Here is a 25,313-nt window from a genome sequence, read left to right as displayed (position 1 = left end):
CATGCGCTTTATACTTGAAAATGGTGGCTAAAGAATAGCAGCGTTCTTCGCAAACACCAATGAAACCATCGCCTAAACAGATTACAACGGTGAATAGGACCCAAGCATTCTTCAAACTTTATTTTTTCTTGTCATCTTTAACCATATTATTACGGTGTAACATGACAGGCTCCTCGTTCGGATGTAGGTTAACCGCTCCAGCGGCCTTTCAGGTATACCTCCTTTTGTGCCTGTCTAACAAAAGATCAATGGACTTCCGTGATGCCTCTGGCTTTGCACCCATTTACTGTGACAGAGGCACGTTCTCGTGCCGGACACCACCTGTTGCACTTCAGGGGCGATCCCACCGCTGCCACCAGTTTGTTGCATTTGTAGGCGATCCCACTGCAAGTGACCTGTCTCTCGAAGCTCCGCCGACATTACTTATTGGGTAGCGTGGCGTTGTCGGCGAGCTGCAGGCATCCGGTAGACCATGGCGACCGAGCCAAGGCGAGACGACGTTTTGCTAGTGCGAAACTTGCACTGTTTATTCAAAGGTAGTTGATAGAAAAAAAGAAGCGAATGAAGTATGAAGTATATCACAAGTACATTTCGGAGCCCCTTAAATAGGCTCTCTTACAATCGTGTGGGCGGGATCTTGCTTTCGTCGATGACACGTGACAGGCACAGAGAGAAGGCCCCTCCTCCTGCAATACCAGGCACGGGAAGGAGAAGTCGATCCTCTTTTCGACGAATCCGGCGAGTAGGTCGTGTGAAGGACCTCTCCGGCGCGGTGGGGTCCGGCCAAGAGAGGGTGAGGGGGATGAGGTAAGCACACACGATGCCACAACCATGAGAGGATCAGAAGAGGTCGCTCGTGGGCTCCGGCTCAGGGGGTAGAGTGAATGAACTCTCCGGCGTCGTGGGGATGACGCAGCACCCACGGGCCCCGAAGAGACTGGTGAAGGGTATGTCGATCCTCTTTTCGACGAATCCGGGGGGAGCGTCGGGTGAGTGACCTCTCCGGTAGCGTGGGGATGACGCAGCACCCACGGGCCCCGACCATGAGAGGGGAAGGGGATGACGTAGCACCCACGGGCCCCGAAGCGTCCGGCGATACCTAACAGACCATGTAGATGTAGAACATTATGAGTTGGTCGTATCTTCCCAAGAACGTCTTCATTGCAATGCACAAAAGGTCGTCCTATTCAGCTACGTAATTGTCTGCTGTGGCCCTGAAATACAGGCGCACACACCGCCAGGCTGATGAGTATGCGTGGTGCACAAAGCGCCACACAAATTGCCGAGTGCCAAAGCTGCGTGGTAAGGGTTTTCTTTATGAAGGATAGCTTTAGCCTTGATTTTATTTTTCGCTGCCTCTCGCAAGGAAATTTCTACTGCGCTTGTGGACGCATTATCCCGATTTTACTTTCATTGTGTATGCTACCCGGAATTACATTACCACGGCGTCTTTAGGTATGTCTGTCGGATGATCATTTCATCCGAGTTGAAAGCTTTATACATAAAGTTACATTCGGCAACTTTTCTTGTTAAAATATGGTTGGTGAAAAGGGTCTGTATTCTGCAGTGGTCGACAAAACTGCTATTCTTGCCCGCGTACTGATACTATTGATCGCTGTTTTGTAGACCACAGGGATGTTTGTTTTTCTTAGACATTCTCCAAACAACGCTTACGAAAAGTGTAAATGTTACTCCACATACAATTTGTTTTCTACCCTTCAGAAAGCCCTCTGACCCACCATACGACGTGCTTATGTTAGTTCGCCTGCGTAGCCTTCGGCGCAGTACACATCATATTCAGCGTGTGTCACAAACATGGTGAACCGCCGCGAAACATTTTTCGAGATTCTGCTGATTGTATTCGCAGTGTCTATGCATGTTAAGAACAACCGCGGGCTGGATATCTTTATATGACGCTTGTATTTGCTTGCCTGATATTTGAGTATACACCTGTTTATTTCTTCATTTTTTTTTGGGCTGGGTTTCAATTGCCATGTGATAAATATTGCAGTATTATTTGATTTATGAGCTAAACTAGGTTACTGAAGAAGCTGCGGCCGCTGAGTGCCGTAGGAACAGGGAAAGTCACAAGTAGATTTGAAATTATATGGCATTGGAGTAGGTATTACTCATGCAAGAAGCGCACTTTAGAGAGCACGTAGCAGAAGGCAAGAAAATATTTCAGAAGCTATGAGACAGCAGCACAACAGCAGAAAGCAAGAAACACGACACATCGTCATCACTGACCACATCACCTACGCCTTCAGATGCCACAAAGCTCCTGCACGACAACACGTGTTTCTCAGAGAGCTATCGGCTTTCGGTGACGAACACACTTATTCAAGTACGAAAACGTCCAAAAGTACCAAGGGAAATTAGTTGGTTTATAGTAGCAGAAAGAGTCAAGGAAATATATTCAGTTTTATAAGGGATGAACCGCTTGAAGACGTATTTTTTGTGGAAGAGAATATATTTGGGTAATTCTTGTTTTGCTGTGTAATTTGGTAGAGAACAGAGTCGGCGACCGAAACATCTGCAGGGGTATGTTGTACAGGTGCCAATACGTATACGCAGACTCAACTTACGCATGTGTGCTGTCCCGTGTTGAGCCACGTCAGGCGATGGCGTAGTGATAACAAGATGAGTTGAATGACGACAATAACGTTTGCGACATTTAACCTATATATATCTGAGTGGTTCGAGGAGTTATCGTATTGTTATTTTTCAACGTCTTTTTTTACCTTGTTATATGTAACTTGCGATACATTTCCATGAAACTCAAGTGAAAAACAGTAGCCAGGACCATGTGTTGGTGCCAACATCTGCTTATTTATTCACGTCAATAAAAAAAAAAAAAGAAACTCCAGGATGGCGATGGCGAAACGAGACCGGCGGACGTAATACAGTTTGGAGCTGCCGTCACAACAAAAGAATATACATGAAGTGTGGCTAAACCACATTCACAAAAGGGCGTTAGCATGCGGCTCCCTGAAGACCTTGGATTTTAGGTGACAAAAGCACCGGGAACAAGGAAAGTGAAATGGAACAAAGAAATTGCAAAAAGAGGACGGTGTATATAGATGTGTGGTTTGTGAGGCCAATTTTCACCGCGCAAGGCCTCGAGTAAACTGCTGTTGTTTGCAGAGCAATTACATCAGCCCACGCTTTCAACTTGTGCCGAGCAATTTGAATACTAGCAAAGCTGAGCCACAAGGATTTCTTGCTGGCTTTATAAAACAAAAAGAAGTAAAACAGACAGCTCGTCTGTATAAGGCCGAAATCACTTCTCCTCAGCGTGCGGTGATGGTTTCCTGCCCAGAACAATGGGTAAAAATAAAGAAAGACGATGAAGATTGCGATGTGCGTACTGCCCGGCATTCGTACGTGTAGGTGCACATGCTTGAAGTTGCTGCGGGAGAGCTCGCCAGACAAACCTAACGCGCGTGGAAGCGTTGCTGACAGACAGCGCTCTCTGCCTACGCATTGCGCATATTGTGACGAGTTGAGCTTGCGGTTGACGGACAAGGCGGAACATACTTCTCAAGGCTACGCATGCCGAGAAGTGAAATCACGATAGACAGTGCGCAGGAAAGGGATAGGGCGCTTCTGCCACTTCTGCTATTCTGCTGCCGGGAGACGAGCGCCTAGAAGGAGAGGAGGAACGAGGGCACGTGACTACGTAATTGGGAGAAGGGTAAGGAAGGAAGGAAAAAGAAATCTGGCCGAAAACTGGTTCTGGCGGCCTCACCTCGAGGAAGCGGCCCCGGTAGCGCCGCCCCACACGAACGGCGAGCATGAAACTCGGCCGTCCTGACAGTCTCAGAACGCCGCTACTCGCCCATCTCTAGCAGACGACGCCTTCTGAGCACTGGGTGTCGTCGTCTGCTCAGAGCGTTCTTTTGGCTTGTGGCGTAGCTTTGTCATCAAGGCGTCCCTCGTGGTTTGTGTGACAAACAACGAACAAAGAAGGGCCTCGTTTCAACTACGGGGAGGGTGTGCGCAGCGGCTTCAAAAGGTGGACTCCGGGTGAAACGTCGTCGACCCGCACGTCAGCGTTGCGCCGCGCACAACGCGGTGAGCGACGCGCGGTGAGTGATCGGTGATGGTGCAGATAAAGGAAAAAAACGGAGACACCTTCGGCGAGAAGGAGTTCGTCGTCATGAAGGATAACATCGAGGAGTTACGCAGGAGGATCTTCGAAGAGGCCGAGAGGGACCCAGGTCAGTGTAGGCATGTCAGCCAGTGCCTTCGGGAAAAATTGTTCCTGTCAACGCCTGTCCTTCAAACGCGCGTGGGAGGAAGGAAGGAAAGTTTGTCTCGCACAGTGGCGAAAACGAGAGCCGTTACTTCACGGCTTCTTACGCTCTCTTGAGGCGCTTGAGCGTAGCTTTCAGAAGGAGTGAAGCGACGAGTTGCAACCTTGCAACAAGTGTCAGGAACGGACGCTTCAGCTGCGTATCTGCGCTTTTTACTTCAAGCTGAGGTTTTCCTTCTTTGAACGTGTCGATGTTTATTGTGCAAAGCTCAAGCTCATTTCCACAGTGACGACTGCCTCGAAAAAAATACGTCTTGCCATACTCGAAAAGCCGTGTATTAGACTATTGGCATGTGCTGCTCGTGTTACCGTATACTCAGGGTAGCGGGAAAAGATTGCGCCAATCTCAACAGTAGAGCAGTCGGCCAAATTGGAGGAACGTATGAAGATTTCTTGCAGTCTGATGTATGATTTATTTCTGGACACGATGATGATGCCGGTAATGACGTATTAAAACTTTCTGAATGAGTGATTTATTCGTGAAGCTATACGCGTGAAAACCGCCCGTTCCGTGAACCGCCGGGAAAACGCGGTCGGTACAGAGATCGTTAGACAAATTGTTTGGCGTTGTCGTGATGAGGGTATACCGTATCCTCTCCGCAAGTCGATTCGCAATATGGGTTTGTTAAGCCTGCCTTATCAAGTGCACTTCGATCTGGGATTTCACACGAGCAGATTGTCAAGGCGCAAGCGAGACGCCACTTCGGCACGAACATCTCGCGACGCCGTCAGCTCTGCCGCGCCAGAACGCTAGCGAGCAACCGGGAAGGCACGGCGGGACTCGCTAATGTGCTGCCGCGGAGGCACAAACAACAAAGCTCGTCATTGCTTCCTCAATTGCAGCGGGCGCACCTCGCTCCGCGCTGGTCCAGAACGTATGTGGGTCAGCGAACGGCATCGCCTGCTCCTGGCGTGCCTGTTTGTTGTGGGCGCCGTTGGCCGCCGGGGTCGTTTATTTTCGGTAGAAAGGAAAATGCTCGGCGCCGCTGCTGCGATTTCAGCCGGTTGCCGGCGTTAGCTTTGTTGCCGGTCGTTTTGCCCAGAGAAGCAGCGTGCGACCTCGATACGCGCTGCCCGGTCGTTCGCTTTCTTTTTTTTTTATAGTTGAGCTTCCGCGGGGCAGAGAGCTTCCGCGAATTGTCGCAAACCAAAACCGCTGCCTTCAGGAGCATAACTTGCTCTGATTGATGCGCTGTACATAAGGTGCAGGGATTCTTCCCTCTTTGCGGCAACCGATCCTGAAAACTTCTGCTGCTTTAGGCATGGAAAGTGTTTCAGTAGGACCGCAGGGTGACCGTAGTCGTAGAAGAAGCGAGAAAAGAGCGACAAAACAGAATAGTGAATTTTGCCCCACAATTAGTTCTTTCCCTCGGAGGCGCCGACATTCAAGGCAACTTGATAGTGACTTCGGCTCTTATGCCACAGACAAAACTCCCGGCAAAGTTTCATTTCGTTTAGCGTGTGACGTTTCGCTGTGCGATTTGACAAGGTCCGTACTATCGGAAGATGTTCGTCGTTCGTAGTTGTTTTTCACTGGACGTAAGCATAGCTTCCTCGTTGTTTGACGCAGTTGCTATTTATGTACAGGTTAAAAACAGGACGTGCTTCACCATTGTGCGACTGTTCTCGCATGCTCAGACAAAAAAGAAAACTCAAGTCTGCGCAACCGACTTCATTATCTGAACTTTGACGCAGCTTCCTTTCCGAGTCCCAAAGGTTCCAGCCGTGTATACTTTAGAGAAGGCACGGGGCCATCTTTTTTTTCGATTTTCTTCTCCTTTCATCATTGTCTCGGACGTGGCTCGGATGGTGTTGTTATCGCTGAGATCAGCCGCTTATCATGAACCTTAAAAAATATAGAGAAATGAAGCAGAACTTCTGCTCAGACCCCGATCCTCAGGTCCAAACCATCCAGCGGCATGAACAGATCGTCAGGGCCTGCGGGACTCCTGACCATAGCGCACCCTCTAAATATTCTATGAATAAAGGTTTACGGAACCGGAACCTTGGCCTGTTTTTATTAAGTTAAGCACGAAGGTAACGCATTGTTAGAAGTGCACCGGGAAGTACCAGTGAAATGTACCGAAGGTTAAAAAAGAAAAGGAAAACAAACTGACTATGCATGCAGCCAAAAATTGAGCGATGCAGTTAGAACTTGAGCGACCGCGCCGAAACAGCGATGAATTCGTATTTTCGTGGGCGTGTATACGTCCTGACTTGATGATTCTCTTGACATGCCTGCATGAACAGCAAAAGTGCATAATTGTCATTAACGGAGCTCGGTTCCAATAATTAGGATGCGTTTTCCCCCGACAGCTGCGAAACGGTGCCTTTAGTACACTCCCGGGGGTGGAGGCGCGCGCAGTTGCTTTGTGCGGCCTTCCAACGCCAATGTTATCTATCTCAGGTATCGGGGAAGGACGGATATCGTGGGCGGAAATAAAAGCGGAAGTTAGCACCAAGGGGACAAGCATTGCTTGCGACTGGCAGGTAGAGAGACCTATACACAGCGTCTCCCAACTATCATGCACCAAGATTTAAAAGTATGCAAATGCCACGTAGCTGGACAGAACCAAGGTAATGTTTCGCTGAGTAGTCCATAAATATGATCGCTACTTTGGCGCAATCAAGGAAGGATGGAAGGGAACAACGGGAGCGTTTGCCGTCGTTTGGAGATACTCAGATTATTTTGCATTCCGCTTAATTACATAATTAGTCTTAATTCTTTAATCAACTTGTCAAATATTCTTAGATAAAAAGTGTAAAGGAGAAAGTTGTAGAGCAGCGTTAAAAACTCCCGGTGCAGTTTTCTGTTGCTCAAGATGTGCTACATAAGAGTGTTTTTCCGAGCTTTAAAGGAGCCCGCGAATACACACAAAGTGCCTCCAGCGGATGTCGCTTGTGCGCAACGGTATAAGCTGGGCATGCCACTTGCCATTATTTGTGCTTATTTAGTAGATGGACGAGGAGAGAAGGGGAAGCGAGGTGCTGGATTTTTTTTTTTGTTAGTGACAAGCATGCGAGGCATTAAGACCATAAAGCTAGAGAAATCCTAGGGGGAATGAACTGTTCTATTTAATTGATATGTTATATTAACTAGGAAATGCGAAATGAAAGTGGAATAAAAGAGAACGTGCCGCAGGTGGGAGCCAAATCCACGCCTTCAGCATATTACGCGTGACGTGCATTAAGCTACCGCGGTGGTCGTCCAACCGTCAACTTTCTAGAGTACTTGTGTAGAGAGAGAGAGAAACAGAGAGAGGCTATTTGTTTGTTTGTAAGGTTAGGTATGGGAGCGTTAACCAGCGCCCCTGACGGCCATGGCGGCGAACAATCCTTCCTTTGTTTTTTTATTGCGGAAGGAAGTGCAGGGAGAGTGTAGGAAAATGCCGCGGCACCTAGGGGAAGTGGTAGGCGACACAGTTGCAGTATTGGGCGACGGCGCACACACCAGTCCCGGTAATTAGCTTCGCTGTACCGGATGAGGTCGAAATAGCTTCGCACGATGTGCACTTTGATGTAAACGAGAGCGCATAGTTGTCCGAGTGGACTCACGGTCAGCGCACCGACCAAAGCAAATGGCGGAACGAGAAATGCCCACTGGACGCTAATGCTGCAGAGTTAACGTGTCGTCACGTCGCAAGAGAGATGCTTCACGCAAACAGGTAGACGCGCCGAGTAAAACTATTGGCCGAGATTTTTTTTTCGTGGTGCTTTCATTTTGAAAAAAGTTGAAATAGAAACGGAGGACAAAACGTCACAGCGTCAAAATGTGAAAACTAAGAGTAAGGTAGATTTCACTCACTGATTCATATATCCAACCCTCGAGAATGGTGCACGCAGATGAATGGAATATTGTTTTTTTACGATAGCGACGGCGTTAACGTAAACCCTTCTCATCGAATGAGTGTGATAACGCGAAGCTTATGAATGCCCTATTTTAGCCCAAGCAAAACATGTACAGAATAATAGAAAAAAAAGAAAAACAGGGAAAGAAAGAACACTTGTAAAGTGACTAGGAATTCTTTAAAAATATCAGTTGAGAATCAGGCGAATCTCACGCATACGAGAGAATCAGTGTTAGGTGAAGCCCTCTTTGCTTACGCAAATGTCAAAGTCAATGTTATACAACGTAATGTTGATAATACTAATATTCGTGCAATTTGACGCAAATTCAATATAATGTTAATGCAGATTTGGCTTTAGTGACGTAAATGCAAATCAGTGTTTATGGACATATAACGCAAGAACGCAAATGTTGCATGTAGGTGCGGCTTCCGTCTCAATGCGACACAAATGCGCGTAAACTTGTTATATACAACGCACGTTAGCGCAGGTTTATGGCAGTGCACATTATTATATCACCATTCACAAGACAGTTTCACCAACCTACGCATCGCCACAAGTGTCAGGGATATTCGATGGGAATTTAACCAGCACCATTTCATACGGTCGCATGGACGTCGTGTTAGGACTGGAGGCGGTGCGTTGAATGAACTCGCGCTTCGCATGTTCTCGAGCCTGTTTTCCTTGTTCGTGGTGTTGTCGCTTTGGACTTGACTCAATGGTGAGTAGCGGTGCGCGTATCAAGAAACAGAAACGGTGAACGCGTCGATCCCTCTGGTGAAAATGTGGCCGATTGCACAACCAGTTCTCGACGAGGGGAGTGATGAGTGGAGGTGGGACAGCGTACGAGACGCATTCCGAACACGTTTTCCAGTTTTCTTTTTAGTTAAAGTTCCAGTTAAAGGGTGAAGACTAACATGTTGTTTTGCCTGTTCCAGTAGCCAGGGGTCACTGGCCCGCGTGCGTGTTCAACGAAGCGCTGGGAGAGGAAGTCTTTGACTTGCGTTTTCGTTGCCGCCGGACTGACGTAAGGGGCGGCGAACCCGACGTCCTTGATCGGCACGCTTTACTCGTGCAATGCACCGTCTGCGAGGACGTGCTCGGTTTCCGTGTCGGGCGGTAACGATATCGTCACTGGGCCTACTGCGAGGTTCGTGCAACGAAGTCTCGTTCTTCCGAATTGCCGCACGCCATCAATCCTATGCTTGCGCTTTCTTTGACACACTCGCTGGAAACCGGCAAATGGCAGCGAATCCGCACTCCACGTCTCCAACAGCACGAAAATATCCTTCTTGAGCATCACGCGATGAGCGTCTACGCTGGAGGCAGGAGTATTCAGAGTGTGGACGTCGAATGAGAGAATGAACACGTCTCGGTCATCTTTGCAACTGCATAGTAGATGCAGGGTCTTGGATTTAGTGGCACTGGGCTCCCCACCCGAGTGCTTATTTTTTCTTATCAAGCATGTGGCCCCTATCCACTATAGGGGATTGGTCAGGAAATGTGTGGATTATTCCAATTTATAATGAAGAGTGCTCCTATTCCGGATCCCTTTCTCCGTTCTTTGTCACCGACTTCATCAGTCCTTGCCACTGGTTGTCCTGGGCCGCACACAACACTGGTAGTGACGTAGTGTGTGGTGTGTTTTTCCGGTAGTTGGGAGTATGGGAGTAGATAGTGGGTATCTAGCTCGTGTCTACTCAGCAGGACAGATAGCTACCAGCACCAACAAAGTAGGAGAAAGAGGAAGAAAAAACCTTCACCTAAAGAAAGAGTAAGAACATCTGAACTTGCAGTGGAACACGAGCAAGTACCTTTCACGACAATGCGAGCTGACGTTAGCAAGTTTCCGCTGTAGAGTTCCCTGTGTAAATGTTTACCTTCATGGATCTGGTTCATCCATAACTAACCTCTGCTCTTTTTGAACCAGAAACTATTGACCATTTCTTTCTTTCTTGCCGCCGCTTCTCATATTCCGCGCTTCTCCATGTGCCTCATATTTCAAACTAGTAAACTAGGTTTGGCACTTACAACACCAAACCTTTTCTCTTTTGGTGCCTGTCGATTAAGCACAAGCCATGGTTCGATGATTAGTGCTCTGCACAAGTTCATTGAAGCACCCGGAACGCTACGCTGCTAGAGTACCGACTGCGGGACGTTTTATTTTATCATTATTTTTTTCTTTAGCTTTTCAGTTTAATTTTATATTTACTTATTTAGTTGATGTACAGCTGCTCTCAAATTATGCGTTATCAGTTAATTGCCAAATGATTCGTTCTAAATGTTCGCCTTTAGCCATTTTGGTATGTTGTTGGGTGTACGTTTCAATCTATACAGTGTGGCCAGTCCCCCTCGTGGGTATGAGCCATGTTTTGAGGGAAGAACAACAACTTTAATAATTGCATGGTACTAGACACCACGGTTGCCGCATGCGAAGCATATACATTCCACAGAACAGCGAGAGCGGCTTTGTATGAGTGAACATGCATCGAGGAATACTGCTGGCACCCCCGCGAATTCTGACCAGACATGTGGTCGCTTTTCTTGCTGCTTTGTCATCGTACAGAACGGGGAACATAAACGAGGTCGTGAGTTTTTCCATTTCGAATGTCCCGTAAAATGAGATGAATCTTTCCGCTAGAACTCGCTAATTATTTTATATGCAGCTGCTAAAAAATCTCCCAAGAAAATTTCAGCTACAACGCGCGCTAAGAAATTGATAGAAGCAGAGACGAACCCCCGAATAAAAAAAAAGCGACAAAAACGCTGGTTTCAGTGCAGAACAACGCGGCTACTTACGGGAAAAAAATAAAGAGAGAGAAAGAGGAGCGAGCGTTGCGTTAGAAATGGGGAGCGTAGCGCTGTGCCCTTTTAGTATCACCAGGAACGCATTTATTACAAGCAGGCGGTATTCGCTCGACGACCTCACATTTCTTGTGTTCCGAGGGCAGAAGCATTTCTCAGTGACCATGTTGCCCCTGGCAGCCCTAAACCCTCGCGGTTAAACTACCGCTACGTTTGGGGTAACCTGGCAGTTTGTGCAAAAGCGTCGTTAGTATTGAGTTTTGCAAAGACGACGGCTTTTATGCTTCGAGTTTTTTCGGCCTGACGGTTGATATTCAGCCTCTGCCATTCGCCTTAACGCCCGGTCTCACGCGGGAGCCGCGTCGTGGCGGGAGAAGCAACAAGCTCGCTCGTTGCGAGTGCATCGTGCAGAGAGAACATTCGGCCCCGCTCTTTCGATCGTGGCGTTGGCGAGCAGTGGCTGGGAAATGCCTATACGGCAACTAAGCGTTGGAGGCCCTGTTTATGTGGCGCGGAAAATTGCGTGTCCCGGAACGTTCCCTTGGAAGGGTTGCGGTGCCGAATTTAATTGCAGCAATGGCGCGCACGTCCCGCACTGGTCCAATCATTTTCGGATAAAAATGTTTGCTTGGCGCGCTTCGTACGTGCTGTGGGAGACAAAACTGGCGACAAAATTTAAGGCTCCACGAGTGCTCGTTGAAACGTTCTTTCGCTCATTCTTTCGGGTGCATGTGGTCCAGTTCTACTACGAAAGGAAGGAGAAACAAAGCCGTGTCCTGTTCTTTCATACGCGAAGTAATGCCCGGTGTTTCTCAGTGCTCGGTAACTACGTTTATTCTAGGGCCTTCATATACTGCGGCGTGCAGGAACAGGAATTAAGGGACAATGTGTATGCCATTTATTGAAGTTCGTCGAGGGTGACATCAGGAGAGCCGTTATTTCCAGTATAATTATGTATTTGCACTGATGTTCTCGATGTGAAGTTTGGTGTAAGCGGCTTTTAAACGATATACAAGTGCATAAAGGATACTGCGAGATCATATTGCTACGGAACAGTGTTTACAATGACGAAGAGGCAAGCAGTGAGAAGACGACGACGACGATTAGAGGCTAGCGCGGGCTGTGGCCTCTTGGCCAAGTGCGGCGTATTCCCTTGTAAATATACGTGTGTAAAGCTTTTCGTCTGCGTCTTCCTACGTAACATATCTGGTGGAGGTGCTGGGTAATTAGATGCGGGACGGGGCGGATTCGATGAAGCCGGGTGGTTATCAGGGCGATGGGCCGACCAGATGGTGTGAAGACCCATGCTTGTGAATTCCTGGCGGACAACTGCCTGGATCAGGGAAACTGTGACTGCAGGTGCGTTGGAGGGGCTGGAGTCGAAGGCAGCCGGATAGGCGGCCTCGATCTCACGCGGGACGATCCGGGTAACATCGCCAGTGTTGGTGGGACGAGGAGCGTCGGCACAGGAAGATGTCGCTGGGGTGTTGGGCAGACGGGCAAACTGCTGGTCAATACGTCGGCTTTTAGCGAGTTCCAGGCGGCGGCACTCTTATATAACTGCATCCACAGTCGCCACGTTGCTGAAAACGAGCAAGTTGAAGGCGTCATCGGCAATACATTTGAGGATGTGGGAGACCTTGTCGGACTCAGTCATGTGTGCGTCAACTTTGCGGCACAGAGCCAAGACGTCCTGAATGTACGTGACGTAGGGCTCCGTTGACGTCTGCACGCGGCCGGATAACGTCTTCTGCGCGGCAAGTTGGTGAACGTATGGGTTGCCGAACAAGTTTCGGAGCTTTTGCTTAAGCGAATCCCAAATGGTGAGCTCATCTTCGTGCGTCCGAAACCAAACTCGAGGTGTGCCACCGAGGTAAAAGACTACCTTGGCGAGCATTATAGTAGGGTCCCACCGGTTATTGCGGCTGACGTGTTCGTACAGGCTGATCCAGTCATTGACGTCTTCCCGATCTTTGCCCGAGGATATATATATATATATATATATATATATATATATATATATATATATATATATATATATATATCTTGTTATGGTTTGAGGAAATCACGCTGGCCCCGGTAGTAAAATGAAGAAAAAAGAGCACGACGTACGTTGAATAAGCACAGTATATTGCTGGTGGACAAGCCTTTGTCAAAGTCATCTTGACAAAGGCTGGTCCACCAGCCAAAATGTCACAGCAATATATTGAGCTTAGTCAACGTACGTCGTACTCTTTTCCTTCATTATATATATATGGGCTATATTGAACTCACCAGAGATAGCGAGACCAAAGGTGTTAATCTTTTTTCTTTCTGTTCGTCTTCAACCTTCATCGCGAAATTTCGCTCATTCGTCGAGTGTCCCCCACATATCTGGAAGACGGCGCTTGTCCCCCCCCTCCCCCTTTTCTCCCTCCTTGAGTGTTACACGCGTTGCCACATAGCGACGCCTGTTTTGAGCCATCCGGCAGCGGCTGCCACGAAATACAAGGACCCTCTCTACAAGAGCCCGTACGTAGAAAAAAATCTGCGTTTCACAGTGGACGAGAGCCATACGTTGCTGTGGCAAAGAGGTTGCACGATGTCCAGTCCGCGCACCTTATTACGCAGATACGAGAACGTAGGCTGCCGCTTTCATGTTGTGTCGGTGCTGACTTCCATTGCAGATATGATCTACTTGTAAGTTGTAGGGGTTGACATCTTTGTCAGGCTTTGTGCCTTTAGTATCAATCTTCCTTCAGTCGAATACCATAACAGACATTCAACTTTTTAATTAGAAAATTCAGTTCGTGGCAGAGCGCCCACAGCCGGGGCAGGTCGCTAACAGCGCCGATGTTGCTGATCAGAAATTGCTGAGACAGTGGCCTCGAGGAGTTTCCGGCCACGTACCGAGAGGTGCTTGGTCACTACAGGAAAGAACGAAGGAAATATCCACAATCCCACGGGCGGCTGGACAGGTCCCAGGTGGTCGACCTGAGACGGTTGCAGACGGGCACTTTCACCAACCCCTACCACCTGCCCCGCCTGTGGCCCACGCTGCACCCGTCGGCCGGGAGCCCGTGGTGTGAGCACGAACGGGCGGATATCCATGTGCTTTGGGGAATGCCAACGCCATGAGGAAGAAAGACCAGGAGGAAGGGGGAAGACAACAGCAGGACCGGTCCTCTGAAGCGGGGCGCCTCGCTGAGAGATGGCAAGCCGACCTCCTCAGCGAGGCACCCAAAGACCAGGAGTGAGCCGCCCAGCGGGCCAGGGCCATTGCCGAGGATCTCGGAAAATTTTCCTTAGGCGATGGACCCCTGGCAGCCTAGACCCGGGCACGAACAGCAATAACCGTTGGTGATATAAAGTTTATTCCTATCCTATCCTGGCCTCGTTGTCTGGAAGGTAGCGAGGTCATCACCCGCAGGGACGTCTGCGGTCGAACGACTTGGAAGAAACAGTGCGACATTGAGAGATGCATACGCATGTAACTTTGATCATCGCGACTCTCAACTCTGTCGTAGCGTGCTTTACATCGTCCCTAACATATTTAATGTACGTATTGCGGCTTTCGCTAGTCTCTAAGAACGTCGCCCTCCGCAGCATGTCAGACTTATCTGCTCTTCCTAGAAGGCTCTGATTTATTCTGAAATTAAAGTGAGCGCCTTGGCCATATCTATACTTCTCTGTCTGTGGCGACAGATTTCATTATTCTAACAACAAAAAAATCCACCGTGTAAACATGTGCCAGTTGGACGCAAAGTATACATTGACACCTCCCCGACCCACCATTGTTGCTCAGTGGCTATGGTGTTGGGCTGCTGAGCACGAAGTCGCGGGATCGAATCCCGGCCACGGCGGCCGCATTTCGATGGGGGCGAAATGTGAAAACGCGCGTGTACTTTGATTTTGAAGCACGTTAAAGAACCCCAGGTGGTGTAAGTTCCCGGAGTCTTCCACTACGGCGTGCCTCATAATCAGAAAGTGGTTTTGGCACGTAAAACCCCATAATTTAATTTTAAAGACACCTCCCCGCTGAAATAGCAAAACTATGCCCAGTAAGTGAAGCAACAGCGGTGGAATATTGACACGTGCACTTTTATCTTTTTGGGTGACCGCGTTTTACTAAGAAACGTTATCGCTCAGTGCGGGACGCGCCCGCATGTATCAGAAGTTTCTCGAATGTTACCGATGGTTCTATCTGCTGTCTGTTGTCACCGAAGCTTGTGTAATGTGCTTGCATGCGCGATGTGAATTGTGCAGAACGTCCTGGAAGACACGCGGGCATCAGCGATTACTCTGGAACCTTCGATGACTCATGTATAAAAGCCGACGTGCTTGACCGGTAGATAAGATTTCGGCGATCGTCAACCGTGTTCGCCGCTATCGCTGTGCTTTGAGGGTAATTTGCTTTTGTGGGCACAAGTTCGTGCAACAAGAGTTAGTTTCGTCATTCACAGATCAGCCGATGCATTATTCACCGTCGCCACTACGTGACAATGTTTAAAACAAGGATAGGAAAAGACGCACTTACACTGCAGTCATCACGACGTTGTTCAGGTGCAAATAATTTCAAAGAAGGCTGAGCAATCGTGTGGACAGCTGTTCAGGTTTGATGCGGACTCATTGCGGATTATCTGGAAAATGAATGGTGCGTAGATCGGATGAGTTACTGGAATATTTAAAAGATGACACTGAATAAATATGTAACTTCAAAACAACTTTACAGCAGCACACATACACACAGAAAGAACTATACGTGGCTCAAGCGATCATCGCGCACTAGGAACACACATACGGTGACATTAAGCTATGGTTATTAGCAACAATGTGATATGAATAATGCTTGAAACAGGGCTACACTGTAAAAAAAAAAAAAAAAAAAATGTGCCGTTGTTCTTACTGTACATTTCCCAGCCGATAATCTCCCGCAAATTGTATAGGCGATGGCAGTTTCATTCCACAGCACTTCAATAAGGCGCCGTCATACTTAAAATAATTTCTCGTAAAAAACAGAGCCGTCTGTAAATTTATTCCGGGGCACCGCAGTAACAGGCTCATACTTACAGCAACTGCTCGTAAGATGTACTGGCTTCTGTAATTTCATATCGCTACACCACAATTGTCATATTTACAGCAATTCTAGCAGTTTTTCTGAATATGCTAGAACTGTCCTTTCCGATAAAAACGAACCTTCTATATATACTATTCGTTGTTATTACAATATTCAGTTTGCTGTAAAAGTGTCTGTTATTACCCTTTCTGCAGTGTCTTCCTGCTTTACCAGGTACGAGTTACTTGACAGCACACTACCTATACGTTGCCTCTGAAGCAAGAAAAACTAAAAAAAAAGGACTCTGAAAAAGTGATTGGCAATAAAACCAAAGCTATAGGCGAAGCCGATACGAAAGTATATGAGCCCTTATATGAAGAGTATAAAATGGCCCCGCACCTCAAGAAAGAAGACGGGAAGCAGCCTAAAGTAATAAACCGAGGGAAATCAGTACAAAAAAAGTAAACAAATGTAATTATGTGGTACTGGGCTACAGTGCATCAATATACACGTACCAATATGTGGTTTGCAAACTAGGTGCGAGTGTGCATTTAGAAAGACGCGTAACGTGTCTAGCAATAAACCGGAACCATGTAGTGCCAAAATACCTGAACTCATTCCTCTTTCTTGGCAATAACTTTGCATTTTTGGACTCCTACAGTATGCACAAGTGTAAAAGTGAGTGAGCAAGATTTTGGTGCACGTCCTACATACTAACTGCAATGAAAGCATGATGAAGCACCTCATTCTTGAATACTGACGACTGACGCTTGCATACAAAAATGCTGATGACAGAAACTGCTATGGTAAATAAATCAGAACTTAAAAAGGAACTGGTTTATTGCACAAAACAAGTTTGCTGACAGTGTTGAAAAAAAATGGCCAGGCTTAGCTTGGTTAAGCCAAGAATGCGTTGCATATTGTGTTGGGGCCCAGCTTTTCCTCCGGCTGTCGTGACGTCACGTCACGTGGTTGCGCTAAAGGTCAATGGTGGCTGCCCGGCTGCGCCCAAGGGCTGAACTGAGTGATTGCAATATGCAACGCATAAAACTCTAGTGTAGGGGTATGAGCCACTATGGTGGCTCATACCCCCAATGGTGGCTGCCCGGCCGCGCCCAAGGGCTGAACTGAGTGATTGCAATATGCAACGCATAAAAGGCATTTGAGGCTACAGGTTCAAAATTGGTGAAGTCCATGGAGGAAAGTGGCAGGATGCTTGAGCTGCGGGCAGAAAATTAACACACAAGTATAAATTCTGGGGCATGCAAATTTTCGCGCAGAGCCCGCTCTCACTACGCCACAATTCACTTTAATATGGACAATTGTAGAAAGGCGCTTGAGCTAAAAAATAAACACATTTCAAAACGTCTCAGACGGCTTCTATGATCCGATGCTCAAGGCGTAGCACCTGTTTATGGTCCGTTTGCCTTGCTGTTGGCATTGTGCTACCACCGGGTTAGATGCCAAGGAATCTGCTTGAAAGAGGCAAGTCAGATGGAAAAGAAACTTCAAGTTCTTAAACTTGTTATAGGCTGCGTCTGTTTTCCCAGCATTCACCCCCTATTGGTGATCGGAAGTCACATGACAAACTATGACAAACTCTGCAAAAGTATCTGTCATTTTTAAAGGGAGCGACCAAAATGTACCAACAAGTTATAGACCGATTTCAGTACGCCCTGTGTTTTCCAAAGGTCTGGAAGTAATTTCTTCAAGAATAAGTAAGTTTTTTTGACAGACGTAAGGTAGTATCTGAGTCACAATTTGGTTTAAGAACTGGTAAATCTACAGAAACAGCGTTATTAACAATGAAGGAAATAATTTTGAACAATATTAATAAGAACTTGTATAAGGTGGGCCTTTTTCTTGATTTTAGTAAGGCTTTTGACTGCTTAAATCATACGATTCTTGTTAACAAACTTAATATGTATGGAATCCGTGGTAGACCACTCACATTGCTTGAAGGATATCTCCAAAACAGAAGCCAGTCGGTGTCTTTAGATAACGAACTTTCATCCCGTTTGCCTATCAGTTGTGGCGCCCCACAGGTGAGCATATTGGGACCCCTTTTGTACAATACATACATAAATCATATTGTAAGCATAGATCCTTCCATTGATCTTGTGATATACGCGGATGGTAGCACGCTACATTTTTCAGGCCCTAACCTTAACGATTTAATGGGGAAATGTAATGACCTATTAATTAAATTGTGTAGGTGGTCAAGGATGAATAAGTTAAGAATTAATCCTAAAAATCCAAGGCTATAATATTTCGCGCAAGAAACAAACCGATAATGCCGCATTGCATGCTTCGCTTAGAAGATCATCAAATGAAATAGTTGAAGGGCACAAGATACTTGCAGTATATTTTTCCTCTTGTATAAACTGGGAGGCCCACACTGACTTTGTCTGCAAGAAACTCTCTTCCGTCTGCGGGGTTCTGTCGCAATGTCGTGAAACTTTACCTTTGAAATGTAAATTACAAGTTTATTACGCACTTTTATTTCTCACTTTAACCACTGCAACTTAGTATGGGCCACAATGACCAAAATAAACATAAATAAGGTCCTAGTACTGCAAAAGAAAATTGTTCGAATAATCGCCAATGTTGATAATACAACTACTTCCAAGTATGCTTCGGAAGCACATAACATTGTCCGGGTCAACCATTTGTATCACTTTATGTTGTTACAAAAAATGTATTTTTCGACGGCATCCATTGCCGGTTTTCATTCGACTCTGGCATCTTTGGACATGCGTCGTGCTAAAATACACACAAGAACTATTAATACATGGAATATACTACGTTTTCGCACTAATTATAAATTACAAATGTTGTCCTACAACCTGCCCCATGTTCTAAACCCGTTAAACACACAATATATATAGGATATACCAAAGTTGAGCTGCGGAAATATATTGTTGAGATGTGATTTGATGTCTCCTTTATGTTTTGCTTGATTATTCCTATTATTTAATTCTGAACATATGTATGACCATTTGAGCGTTTCTATTTCCGATTTTATTGTTTAATTTTTTGTGCAAAGATTACACTCTTTATGTATAACTGGTGAATGTTTTCTCTTTATTGACTGTAACTATTGTGTGTGTCTGATTTCTGTACAACTCATGTGCTACTGCTTGTAGGGGTTTTCTGGACATAGTCAAGCTGCTCATGTAGCTTTTTGCCAGAAAACCCCCAGTTGAACCTGGTAAATAAACCTATACCATACTATACCTCAAAACTCATCATGACTGAAAGCTGGGGGAGTTGGTGTGGCTCCATCTTAAAGAACTGCGCGAGAAAGACGTAGACTAGCTAGAGAGAAACGACAGACACAGATGTGACAAACTGCCGGGAAAGACTGCCTGTAGATGTGCCCTAACCTAACCTAACCATCCAAGAGCCAGTAGGAGGCGAGTGCCATGAGAAATTCGTTTCAGAAATTCTCCCGGCTGCCGGGAGAAGACACTGCCTTTGCTAAATAGGATCAAATATCGTAAAATTTCAGCTCTTGTGTAGCAAAACCGTTCCAAGATAATAATGCGTATTAGAGACACTATGCTTCCTTGATCAAAAACAGACATATGATGCTGTGAAGAATGCACTGACCACTTTGCTGATAAACATTGTTAAAATGAATTCCTGGTTAAGCGACAGTGAGGGACCTAGTTTACTTCCGAGTGATGCAGTTAAGTTGGCATTTCTGACAAGAGGAAAAAAAATTCAAGTTCGCTTCAGGTACAAAACCTTTCGACGGCTTTATCATTATTTCCACCAACTCGACCAGGCATATTCGAGGCTAAACAACTGCATTCGCGAATGTAATTTCTGCAGGAAGGCGAAAACTATGACCAGCTCAACGCAGCATAAGCCACAATTTTTCAAGAGCAGGAAGCAGAGCTGCTAGGTATTTACAGATGGAATACCAATTCCGTTATCGAAATTACGAGCATATTCCAAAAGTGTGTCTGAGTGAGTACTGGCAAGTTCTCATGATGTTCCCTCTCATGAAATGAATGACAAATAAAATAAATGAGGGTTGCATGCTTCGAGCTGCGCACAGTGGTACGTAAAGTGACGAAACGGGAGCGAGCTCACGTGGTGGCGCAGTGTAACACAACTCAAAAAGAAGAAGCGTATAGTACAATATACTTGCGCTACTCTACGCGAACAATCAACAACACAGCATGGCAGTCGGATAACCCCTTCCTCACCAGCAACAATATCCTCGAGGCACGCAGCACCAATGCCCAGTTCGGCGAGCACGTGTGCTGCACTACATATGCAAAGTATTGTTTTTAACTTCACTAGCGCGAGTGTTTCTTAGGCAAGCGCAACTCTCAAAACACTATCAAACTCAAAGCATACTCACCAAATTTAGATGCTTGGTGTTAGGGTTCACTGTGTGCGGCGACGAATGGAACGGATGCCAAGCGCCTCAGACTCGACGTGCCTAATCGTCACGTTCGTCAATATGAAAAGACCTGTCCGTCGGGTGTGTGCAACGAGATTATGAGCATGCGCAAATCCTACTCTCCTTTGTCTTACGTTTACCCCCTCTGCGCCTGCAGTGAGCTGTTTCTCTCCGAATTCCCGTGTGTGCGTTGACCAGTGTGTTGACCCGACGTTACCCACGCTCCCCGCCTCTACACCAGCCAGTGGGTTTTCTCCGTATATTTCTCTGTGTGGATTGCCAGAGAGTGGTCTTTCTCCGTATACCTCTGTGTGAACTGACCAGTGTGCTGACAAGGCCCTCCACTAGGAACCAAGATACAATTCGGTTCCTCGGATGGTGTAGGGCATAAGAAGGCCAGCGAGACGCCACGGACCGATCCTCTCTGCCCTTGCGTGCCGGAGCACGCACGCCGAACGTTTCTGTACTTTTTGTCTTGGAGCGCACCGCTCGCCCGTAACGATGTGTTAACCTTCGGTTATATGCCTTTTTTCCTTACCTCGTTTTCCCTGCCCTCTCCGATGGCCAATCTGGCTCGAGCTCCAAGCAGACGCTGTTCATGGTCGCCAAAACCCCGTCCTCATAACAACTGGTGGCAGCCGTAACATCGAAAAACGTAGAAGAGACAATGTTAAGTCCAGTCAAGTGGTGAAGCAAGAATTCTTATAATTCTTGATAATTACGCTCAAACTTAATTATCAAGTTATAGAATAATATTTAACCAGAAGTTGTAATGCAATGTGTAATAAATATTTATCGCGGCATCAGGCACCCACATAACGAGAACGTCGGGAAGCCCCAAGGACTGCACGCACTTTGCTGAGATCGCGTAAAAACGACGCGATGCCGAACCCCGAAATACTACACACGAAATACCAAAGCGACCAAACGACCAATAGCGTTGTGAAGAACCTGAACGCGAATGTGCACCACTCTGACCTCATAACCATAACATTGTAGATAACATTTTAATAAACTCTATTCTTACATACGTTCGTGCCGTACCCTTTGTCTCTCTCTTTTCTTTAATCATTTCAAGTCACAAAGCAAGTCTTTGCGGAAAGTTCTGATATAGAGAAGCTTATAAAAAAGGCACGGTTATTGTAAAGGAATTGCACCACATATAGTTAAGGTGTTTGCCAAGTCTTCGGTAGATATTGGGCAGTGGCAAAACAGGCCTCCAGGGATTCTGAAGAGCTCGAGAATTATTTTATACAGGCTCGCTGTCATTGCTGTGCCAACTAGTTGCTCGGACTGGCATACTTCTGTGAAATGAAACTTTTTTATGTGGAATTGCGCGTTTCCGCTTTTCTGCCTAGCGATCTCTTAAGGGAAGAAGAGGATATGATAGAAAGAGCTTTAACAATTAGGGTTCTTGTCGAACAGTTTCACACAAGCTTAGAGATGACTAGACACTGGCACCATGATTCGTCGAGCTGCTTGAAAACTTTGACATCCTAAGTGCACTTGACGGCATTGCTCATTAAGTTTCGAGTTTCAGGTGATCATTATCAGCACTTCACAACTAAGTTGCTTTCACATTGAAAGTAATTGACGAATCTTTAGCGCAAGATGCTTGTATGGTCAGCCAGCGCAGTGGGGATCCTCACGAGCTGTCTGCTTCTTTCCCCGCTTTCTTTCATGTGTACAAAACGAACGGACTCAGACCAGTTTCATCCAGCGGACGTACAAAAGATTGCCGACTGCGACGAGCTGTGCCGCCGGTTCATCCGCCAGAAGAAGCTCAACCTGGATGCCGCTTTCGAGATGACGAAGAACGCTCTCATCTGGCGCAAGAAGTTCGAGGTCAACGGTGAGTTTATGGCGGCTCCCAACTTCCTTAAGCGTTTTGCACGAAGGCCTCCTGATCAGACAGTATAGTTGAGCTGCTTGTTCCTTGCGTTGTATCAGAAATAAGTCGCATTCGACACGTGATGCAGCGGCGTTAAGTGCGTTCGCTAAGCGTTGTTGATTATGCAAACACAAAGGGAAGAAACAGCAAGACAGGTTTGCCTCCCTTCGTGTTTTTCGTTCGCGCGCTTTCGTCATGTCGCCACTCCAACTTGCCCAGCTGTCCTCACGTTTGATTACACAAGCGGGGCGCACACGTAGTAGGCAGCGGGAACGTATTCTAAGACCGACATATACTCACATGATCAAGTTAAGCTGGGGCAAGCAAATTAGGCGCCTTTGGTTCTACTAGATGTGGCCAAAATTTTATTAAGTTAGGCTGAGTTCAATTATGGGGTTTAATGTGCCGAAGCAATTCATGGACTGGGGACCGCCGTAGTGATAGTCGACGGATAATTTTTGACCAGATATATTTCTTTAACTCAGATATAAATAACTTCAGTGCCTGTTGTATGAACGCATCGCTTCTTTGGAATATCGTGACCCAACACTAACCTCGGGAGCTCTTATATCCAACATTGATGAGCTTGTCAAATGTACTTACGTTGAATGACCTGCGATGCATCACAGGCACGAAATGGAGTGTCACAACAGAATTCTTTATACATATATATATCATAAGAAGCCAACATATGGAGCCAACAAACGACACCAAGGGCTGCACAAGGGAAATTACATGTACTTATTGATTGAATCAAAGAAATGATAAATTATTGTAAATGAAGGTGGATGAAGAAACAGCTGGCCGCAGGTGGGGCACGAACCCACGTCTTAGCGTTACGCATGCGAGGCTCTTACCAATTGAGCTACCGCGGCGCCGTTTTCCCATTCACTTTCTGGGGTACTTATGTTTATCTACTAGAACTAAGCGTGGGAGCATTAGCCAGTGACACACCTCACGGCCTTGACAGATGGATGTGGAACCATTTTTATCGTAGGCAACTAGTTATTTGGTAAGAGCATCGCATGGTGTAATGCAAAGGCGTGGGTTCGTGCCCCACTTGCGGCCAGTCGTTTCTTTATCCACTTTCATTTCCATTAATTTAGCATTTTTTATTGCAATTAATAAGTACATGTAATTTCCCCTATGCTGTCCTTGGTGTCTTTGTTGGCTTCTTGTGATAGGACTTAATAATCGGGGCCTCGGTTTCCTTTCTCCTTTCTTCTCGTTCAACACAAAGTGAGGCATCGAATCCGGCAGCATCGGTGCTTCCACAGTTTCCGGCTGTCATTCCAGCAGGATTGAAAGTACTCGAGATGATAGCGGTCTTTAGCGCGGCGCAGCTCGTTGGTAATTGGTTCCCAACTGATTTAAATACCTGCAGGTCATGTGGATTCCGGGTTTTAATGAACTTGTTATATAATTTTATTTTAACCTTGATTTTACTCACCAATTCTGTCGTGATCCAGGGTTTGCGGATTTTTGAAGAGCGCGGCGGTTTGGTACGAAGTGGGAAATGCTTTTTGTAGCAAGCCCGAAAAGTGTACAAGAATGTTTCATAGACAGAATCTGCATTATCCGCAGCAAAAACATCCCCCCCCCCCCAGTTAATCAGCCATATTTCATTTCGGAACTGTGCAAGCTGGTCCATTGTAATTGGTTGATAAGTGAAGTTACATTTGTTTTCTCTTTTATTATTACGGATGAGACTTAGGAAGATGGGCATGTGGTCGCTTAATCTATACGTGAAAGCACCGGCTTTTACGTCAGCTTGGGGAAAGTTTGTAAAAAAAAAGTCAATACAGGCAGATGTGTTAACTGTGAGCCTGGTTGGAGTCGAGATAGTATTATGAAAGCCATATGCCTGCAACAAAAGCAAAAAGTCACGACTCGCTGAGGTATTAGTCAACACGTCAATGTTGAAATCGCCACCGAAAACAACTGTACATTGTAGATAATGTGCATATGAAAATAATTTCTCCATAAACGACAAGAATCGCTCGACATTCCCATTGGGTGGACGGTACAATACAGAGAAAATAGTTCGTGCGTGCAGCACAGATAAGACTTCACAGTCTTCCGTCAAGAGCCAAAATTCATCAATGCAATTTACTGAAAGATTACCTTGCACAAGCATGCTAGCACCACCTCCACGCGAAGTGGTTCTGGACCTAGTAAAACACTGATAGCTCGGAAGGCACCATGGGGTAGAGTGTTGGTCATACCACGTCTCAAAGAGCATTATGAAATCGAACTGAAATCTGAGGCTTTCAAAAAAAAAAAATAATAATCTAGTTCATCTTTATTTCTAGCAGACTGGCAGTATAGGTGAAAACATTTAGTCGCCCGACTATGACAATTTCCAATATAATTAACAAAATCTGATGGAGGTAACAAGCCTGTGAAAGACATGGCAGTAGAAGACAATTATCCATCAAACATGTTTTATGATTTCAGTTCTGCAAGGTCGGCGGCACAGGTGATCGCGTGCTCATGACTGCCTTCTTTTTTCCTTACAAGCACTTTTCCGCGACGGTGCCAAGCGAAACTGAATCTATTGGCACTTGCCCAGTCTTTAGCGGTCTTCAAAAGCGCCCTGTTATGGGCAGTTAGGTTTTCCAACATGAAAACGCCTTTTTCTACTGTTTCTACCTTTCCATGTTTCTACATATAAAAAAATAACTCCAGAGGGCAGCAAAGTTTGTCCTAATCACCTGTATCCTACGTCAGCCGTACCCATCCCCTGCTTGCACAGGTTCTAATCTCGTCACGTTATGGTTTCTTTTTCAATTAGACATCACGGAGGCGACCCTACCTCCTGTCTACTTTGACTTCGGCGCCATGTTCCCCCTTGGCCAAGACAAGTACGGGAGCCAATTAAGTACGTATTATGTACTTACATATATTGCTCTGTCGATACGACGATACATTCCTGGGGGCGTTTACAGAGTACAGAATCCGATTATATAAACATCGGTCCAAAAGGGGAAGGCTCTGGAACAAT

General features: G+C 46.3%; 1 protein-coding gene across 2 annotated transcripts in view; it reads left to right on the top strand.

Moving 5' to 3' along the window:
- The first annotated feature begins 3,678 nt into the window (after positions 1-3,678).
- Positions 3,679-25,313, top strand: part of LOC126542573 (motile sperm domain-containing protein 2-like) — a 57,430-nt gene continuing 35,795 nt past the window's right edge. Inside the window, exons 1-3 of one of the 2 annotated variants that reach the window (XM_050189713.3) lie at positions 3,679-4,220; positions 22,124-22,270; positions 25,104-25,190. In XM_050189713.3, the coding sequence (XP_050045670.1) occupies positions 4,103-4,220; positions 22,124-22,270; positions 25,104-25,190 (352 nt within the window). In that variant the 5' untranslated portion in view covers positions 3,679-4,102. The remainder of the gene's footprint in view (positions 4,221-22,123; positions 22,271-25,103; positions 25,191-25,313) is intronic. The other variant, XM_050189714.3, reaches the window with a different exon arrangement.

The sequence above is a fragment of the Dermacentor andersoni genome, chromosome 2 (assembly GCF_023375885.2).
Source record: "Dermacentor andersoni chromosome 2, qqDerAnde1_hic_scaffold, whole genome shotgun sequence".
NCBI classification, from domain to species: Eukaryota; Metazoa; Arthropoda; class Arachnida; order Ixodida; family Ixodidae; genus Dermacentor; species Dermacentor andersoni.
Note: the sequence above shows the minus strand (reverse complement) of the source record. Positions and strands in the feature narration are given on the sequence as shown.